Below are 7,525 nucleotides of genomic sequence, written 5' to 3' on the forward strand. Positions count from 1 at the left end.
ACACACACACACACACACACACACACGCACGCACGCACGCACACGCATGCACACACTCATACACACACACACTAGGGACTGGGAAGTCAGAGACCGGTGCTCTGAAGACATGACTGCCCACTCTGTCCTTCAGCATCCCACAATCCCCCTTGGCCCATAGGGAGTTCCTCAAAGGACAGATTTCAGCAGAAAGGGCTGCCAGAAGACATGGCTGCCCACTCTGTCCTTCGGCATCCCACAATCCCCCTTGGGCCACAGGGAGCTCCTCAAAGGACAGATTTCAGCAGAAAGCTTACAGCTGTCCTGTACAGTACTGTCCAGGGATAGAATAAATTACCCACAGTGGTCAGGCCAGAAGAATCGCTGGCATTATCGCAATAGATACTGAAAAGCCACCTCTCCATTGTAATGGTATTAGATTGATATTAGACTATATAACTGTGCGTGGCTCTAGGTTGGCCTGGATATCTACGTTAGCGCTTTGGTAGCGCTGGTTCTCAGGCAGGTCGATAACTCTTTGGCTCACGTAGCTCACGTAGCATATGCTAAATAAACGTAATGGAAAGGTAATGACTGCTGGGAAACGGAGGCTGCTTCGTGCTTCCTCATACCCATCAAACTCATCGGGAGCGCGAAATTATGAAGCGCCCCATTAGACGCAAAAAGGTCCCGCCGCTTCATAACCCAGATCTCGCCCTTTCAACAGGAAGCGCTAAAAATAGAAATCAGAAATGATGCAATTCACAGAAATGGCAGCCCGTGTGCCAATGAGCTGGACTCCCCTGCCTAAACACACGTACACACACACACACACACACACACACGCAGGGCTTTACCTCAGACACCACCTGGTGGGACATGAGTCTCTGGATGGCCGCCAGGCACAGCTGGGTGATCTTGGGCTCCTTGGTCCCGCAGCCCATGAGGAAGGGCTGCACCACCTCCGAGCTGTGCTCCTTCAGCGCTGTGAGGAGACGCAGAGCACAGGAGGACTCAGCACCTCACTGCCCCCCTCAGCCTCCATCCACCACAGATACTCCACTCCCTCAACTAGAGCCTCTAACCACCACAGATACTCCACTCCTCACCTCCTTCCTTCGTTTCCCCCCCTCAACACAGAGCCTCTGACCACCACAGATACTCAACTCCCTCAACTAGAGCCTCTAACCACCACAGATACTCAACTCCCTCAACACAAAGCCTCTAAGCACCCTAGATACTCAGTCCCCTCAACACAGAACCTCTGACTACCACAGATGCTCAACTTCGATTTCATATTCCCCTGAATAATATCAACAGAAATTTGTCTTAAAAGTAAATCATAAAACTGTACACAAACACAAATGTATGCTAAGCTTGGCTGAAGTTTTTGCAGTATTTCCTATTGTAAACAACCTCAAGCAACAATGCGTGGAAAACACATCGCAGACTTAAGTGTTTTTAGTCATCTGCAACCACAGGGGGAGCTGTGGAGCCTCCTTCTCACCCACCTGCCAGGATGTCCGTGTTCCTCGCAGCGATGGTTTTGACCTTCACGATCCCCGATTCTGCCGCCTAGAAAAGCCAGTGTTATTATTTAAACACGTGCGAAAACAAGCTGCGGTGAAAATGATCACTTTAGGCTGCGCATTACAGATTTTCCCCTGGACAAGCAGCAGCCGAATGCATCGCTCTTGTTTGTAATAACCTGGATCACCCACGCAGCTCTTAACCGGAGCGAGGCTGACTGTGTCCTTCCCACAACACCAGACATTGTGGAATTCACCGCACGGAAACAGCAATTCACTTCATTTTTTAAACTGCAACTGGGAATATGCTCGTTTGCGGACGCACCCCAAGGCGTCTAAGGGATCTAAGGCTTCACTGTGGCACTCTTACCGCACAGTCTTCCCCTGCCATCACAGCTGAAATTGTAAATCACATGAAAGGTACAAATCACTGCGCACAGATCATCATTATCAGGTAACCCGGATAATCATCATTACCAGGTACCTACAAATCTGTCTGTAGCGTTTACATTACTGAAAGAAATATTACAGGCGCACACACTTACATACACACACGCTCACACACACTCGCACACACGCACACTCACACACACACACTCACACACACAATGCGCAAGCCTCTTAAAAATCAGGCGGTATTAACGTGGTTCAGTATAACAGCCTCTCTCTCAGCCCCAGCAGATTAGTGAGCTAGCGAGGACTCTGCCGTACGTTTTCGGGGGCACACTGCCTGCCCTTCCGCGAGAAGCGAAGCCGGGAGCAGGGCGAAGGGGGCGGGCCCGAGCAGCACTCGACCTCCCGAAACCCCCCCGTTACCGAGCAACGGCGCGGCCAAGACCGCTGCGCGGCAGGCGGGCTGGCCGGGGGCTGTCGCCATGGTGAGATTTAAAACTAATCTTCAGAAATGCAAGTCCCCCCCTCGTCTCCTTTTGTTCAAACAGGACTTACATGCATGTAGCTTCCATTCCGTGAGTGTACTGTTGTAGCTGCAGCGCTTCTGGCGTGTGTGACCCATCCCCCCCTCCCCTCCACCCACCCCCCACCCCCACCCCCCCATCCTAAAAATCACCCCCGTCCTGCCAGCAGTTTGAGCGCCGGTCAGGAATGGCGGGCGTGGGATTAGTCACAAAAGGAACCAACAACAGGAGGAATTTCCATTCACCCACACAGGGAACGCAGGCCCGAAGCTAGCAGATTTCGGCAGGTCTGCCTTCTTGAACCGATAAAGCTTTTTATTTATCTCCAAATTACAACTCTGACATAAAAGGTTGAGCCCCTGATTGGCCAGTCCCACAGGGCAGTCCCACGACAGACTGGCTCTGTCATCAGGGTTTATCGCTACATCAGCTCGCTGGCCTACGCGACCATTCTCTTCTGTAGAAACGGTAGACCCATAGAACAGGAGACTGGCTTGTACACTCTGGACACTGAAAGCACAGTGTGGGTGTTAGAGCTGTGGCAAGCCACGCCCCCTTCCCCTCGGCTCCTCCCTCTCGGCCCCTCTGTGCAGATGGGGGGGGGGGGGTTCAGGTCCAGTGGGAAATAAACGGGCAGATGTTGCACAGGTGCGTTTTGGGGGATTTTTTCGAGTCCGGCGTTCACTCCACAGGGCTGCCGTCCACAGCCAGTGACGGCGCAGACAGAGGCCGCCGCCCCTCTCCCCCCACACACGCCCCCCCCTCCCTCGCCCCGCCCGTCTTCTGGACCCACAGGGCGACGGGAGCAGCAGTCACATCGCCCCCCGGAGCCCGTGCTAACGCCCACCGCCGTCTCTTAAGTTGATTTAAAGGGCAGGAGAAGAGCAGGCCGGCCTCTCTGACGAGCGCGTCAGACTTCAGAGCATGGAGGGGGGGGGGGGGGGGGGGAAGGGGTTCTGACAGCAGGATCCATCAAAGAACTGGGGGCGTTCTTAAACCTTCAAATCACAGCAAACAAAGCAGCGGACAAGCAATCACAGGGATGGAACAAGAATAACATTCTGGGGCGGGGAGGAGAAGGGGGACGGGGGGGGGGGGGGGGAGGAGGAGAAGGGGGTTTGAGGTACAATATTTGTTACAAAGCAGCATGCAGTTCACACTGCTCCCACAATGAAATGAGGGCCAGGGCTGTTTCAATGTCTATTACCGGCAAAATCACCCAGGCACATAAAAAGATTTTTTTTTAAACCTCAGGACATCTGACAAAACCACTTTGTGGGTCAGTGATTGTCCACATTTTAAGCATTAAATTACTTTTCTCCCCAGGGCTATTGTGGTTTTGCTTCCAAAATAACTATTGCCATTCTGTCACAATAAATATTACGGAGGCAGGAGGCAGATGTGCAACATAACATTCAGAGGACAGGGGTTTAGGTTCAGAGGTGCAATACCCAGGTAGGACACTGGCCTTGTGCACTTGAGCAAGGCACATAACCTGAATCACTTCAATAAATATCCAGCCAGATGACGGAAGATGCATGATGACACACCGTGACAAGATAAACAATGAAATTAAAATCCCAGAAAAGGCCCCGTGTTTAAATAGCGGTGTAAAAGGATGACTCATTGCGCCGCTTGCATTGAAACGGCTCTGCCACAGGTGTCGGAAACAGTCCCGAAGCGCACGTGCGCATTTTACAACGCTGGGAAACGGGTCTGGCGTGTCTGCGAGAGGTGGGGCGAGGCGTGACGAAGGAATGAGAAGTGTGAGAAGCCCGCAGCTGAGGATAATGCATTGCGCTTCATGCAATTTGATCCCTCGAAAGGAAACCAAATATTTTACCGACGTCTTTCTAACGCAGCAGTCTGCTTAGCCACAGGCAAAATGAACTGCGCCGTCGAAGTGTATGACACATACAGTTATTATGAAAAAAAGGGATCTCCGTGTTCCCATGACAGCCTTGGGCATAAACCAACAACAGGTCCCGATTTTCACCAGTATTAGACTGAGCTGAAAATGCAACTGAGACGACAGCATATTCAAAGTATTGTCTGAAAACAAAAGGGAACTTTTTCTCTTGTTTCCTCCAAAAACAGTCTATGACAACAGACCAGGTCACGCCAGTAACATGGACGGATCACTGTCCAGGTTTTGTGGCCCCTTCGGAACTCGAGCTGTACTCAAGCCAAGTAGGGAGGAAAGCTCTCTCAACTCCATCCGCGAAATATGAGCAGTCAAGACTGCATATGTATAAATAACTACACAATCATGTCCAGGGGCGCAGGAGAGATTTTTGAAGCGGGGGGAACCAAAATGTGAGCAAAAGAAAGGTCTCAACTTTTAAACTTATACAACTACCCCGATCCGTACGGGGACGGATAGGGGTCCCTATGAAACAAGGGGGGGGGGGGGGGGGCATCTGCCATCTGCGCCCCTGATCATGTCCATACTCTGCAGGAAGGAACCTTAACGGGAAGCAGTATGGACAGACCAGTTCTGTGCAGATATAATTAACTTCGCCATGCCACGTCCAACAGCGAGCAGTGTTATGGCACTGTCAACAAAACATAGACACATGGGATTTTGTACATCTCGCATAGCAAGAACTTTTCTCTTGATGAAAATGATCACATACGGATTGATTTGTATGACGCATAAACACATGGACGTAACATAGTGCATGCACGTTATCGACCACGTCCATAATTTAACTTCACATGAGCTGGCAAACAAAATTGTTCAGTTTTGCAGAGCATGCTTTAGGTTTGCTTGCGCGGGTACAGCTAGTACATCGGTGAAGCTGTACATTCTGAAATTAGGAAGCGCATTAGGACATTAGCGTATTTGCATCTCCATCGCGTTTTTGAGAACCACAGCCAAAGTTACTGTCATTCACGCCCACCCATCTTCTAATTTCAACAGTTTTAAATCCACCCGCAGACAGCAGTCATTTGACTAGACAGCAAGCTAGTTGACAGTTCCCAGCCAGCTAGATGCATGACACTACCCATTCTGGTCTCCAAACTCAATCCAGCACCACTAGTTTATTGTTAATCAGCCAAGACTGCGAGTTGACGTTAGCTAGCTGCCTAGTATTACACACGACGCTTGCAGTACCTCTTTGACTGGTGGGAATTTCTTCTTGCATTCCATTGACAGCGACCGCAAATCCGTCTGCATATTCTCAAGTAATTTCTTCACCGCTTCGGGACTACTGGTCGTCATTTTCACTCTTAAAATATCTCCCAATGACAGATATAAAATGAAAGCGAAAGGAGATTCGGCCTACTTTTTCACCAGTCCATTTACCTTATGTGAAAAAATAAAAAGGCAGTATAGTTAGCTAGTTAGCCAGCCGCTACAGAAGCGTCCATTGAGAGCTCCACTTTTTAATTTGGCATTTTCTGTCTGTCAGCAGAATTACAGCGGTGACACCTCCATATGACATCTTAACAAATGTCCCCTATACCAGTACAGACGTTTATCATTGTAGCCAACAGTCTTCCCCTTTCGCCTCTCCAGGTAGCGCGATATAGTTATAGTCAATTTCAACCTGGGGGCTCGGCGCTCCGGTCTTCACCATTTGCAGAGCCGTAGCGATCCCACAATGCCTCAGCCCACACTGACACGTCATTTCGACTTCCGTAAACAATGACAAGCTTTCACTGAATACGCGGCGTCGCTCTCTTGTGGCGTTGATAGGGAAAAGTTAGTTAATTGCGCAGTTCCAGGGCAATCGCCCTTGAACCTACAGAGATCATAATAGAAAAAAACAATCATGCGACAGTAAATGCCTAAAAAGGTTTTTTATACTATGCATTTTATATTGTGTAATAACGGACACCAATCTCACTGCACCTGTCCCGGTTTCTCCAGAACCAGGGGATTTAAATATTCTTCTGCCTGTAATGCACCTTGTACCAAGGCAGAGCTTTCCAAGTCCCGTATTAATTAATGGCAAAACAGGCCGCAGATTAGCAAATCGTACAATTTTTAAAGTAAAGTAGTAGAGCAGTACACATACAACACATGTAATTTAAAACAAACCCTTGCATGAAGTTCTTTACAAAAATAAATAAATAAATAAATAAAAATTAATAATGGAATTTTAAAGTATAAATTACGGTCACAATGACAGACGAAGGCTTTGCATAACTTTATTGGAGTCCGTATATAAATACACATGCACAATTCAAATGTAAACCCAAGTGAACTCAAGTGCAGCCAAAACTCAAACCCTCATGCGGGACGTCAGTTATCATCTTTAAAAAAAAAGAAAGCCAAATCAAAGAGCATCCTTAAAATGCAGAACCTGTAGAACCCTGGCTAGAACCCTGAGCTACAGGGCAAAGCCAGATCCCTTACATCCTCCGTCATCCCCCATTTAAATACATTTGTGTTTCAATGCTAACATATAAATAAACAAATTTACCAAATGCGCACTCACAGAGTGAACTCTTATATACAGTATTTATAGGCTATTCAGTTTATATGTTGCACTCAGTTCAGGTTAATATTGCAACCCCCTAACCCGTTCCCACAGTCCTCCTCAACCCCTTTAAAGACCACTTTTTTTCTCCGATCACAATAAAGCATTTGCCTAGGTAGAAGATACGTAACAGTACCCCAGCATCGTGTAGCTCAGGGCTGCCCAACCCTGTTCCTGGAGATCTACTGTCCTGTTTGTTTTCACTCCAACCCTTACAAAGCACACCTGATTACAGTCATTAGCAGCTCAGCGAGATCTCCAGCTGTTGAATGAGGAGTGCTTTGTTCCAGCTGCAGTAAACACAGGATGGTAGATCTCCAGGAACAGGGTTGGGCAGCCCCCGGTGAAGATAATGTCAAAGGCAAAGATATCCCATGATACCCCAACATTCAGCCAAAAGAAGAAAAAAAAAATCCTGTGGACCTAACATGGATGGAAGGCAACATTCAAAGCGGCGTGAGGACGTCCCACGTTCTGCGAACATCCAGCAGCGGCCAGGTCCTCCCGCGTTCAGCGAGCGTCTCCTAGCAACCGCAATCGCCCGTGGTCAGTGAAGATTCCCGTGATCCGCGAGCGCTCCGCGGCGAACGGAACCTTCCGCGTTCCACGA

The 7,525-nt window shown here is 48.9% G+C and overlaps 1 protein-coding gene across 4 annotated transcripts in view; it reads right to left on the bottom strand.

Annotated features, from left to right (window-relative positions):
- LOC118219250 (protein MON2 homolog) overlaps nt 1–6,049 on the bottom strand; it is a 22,610-nt gene extending 16,561 nt beyond the window's left edge. For all 4 annotated transcript variants that reach the window (XM_035402260.1, XM_035402258.1, XM_035402262.1 and 1 more), the window contains exons 1-3: nt 5,544–6,049; nt 1,491–1,554; nt 837–964 (exon numbers count right to left, since the gene is read on the bottom strand). In XM_035402260.1, the coding sequence (XP_035258151.1) occupies nt 837–964; nt 1,491–1,554; nt 5,544–5,651 (300 nt within the window). In that variant the 5' untranslated portion in view covers nt 5,652–6,049. The remainder of the gene's footprint in view (nt 1–836; nt 965–1,490; nt 1,555–5,543) is intronic.
- Nucleotides 6,050–7,525: the final 1,476 nt, after the last annotated feature.

Source organism: Anguilla anguilla, chromosome 19 (assembly GCF_013347855.1).
Source record: "Anguilla anguilla isolate fAngAng1 chromosome 19, fAngAng1.pri, whole genome shotgun sequence".
Taxonomy (NCBI): Eukaryota; Metazoa; Chordata; class Actinopteri; order Anguilliformes; family Anguillidae; genus Anguilla; species Anguilla anguilla.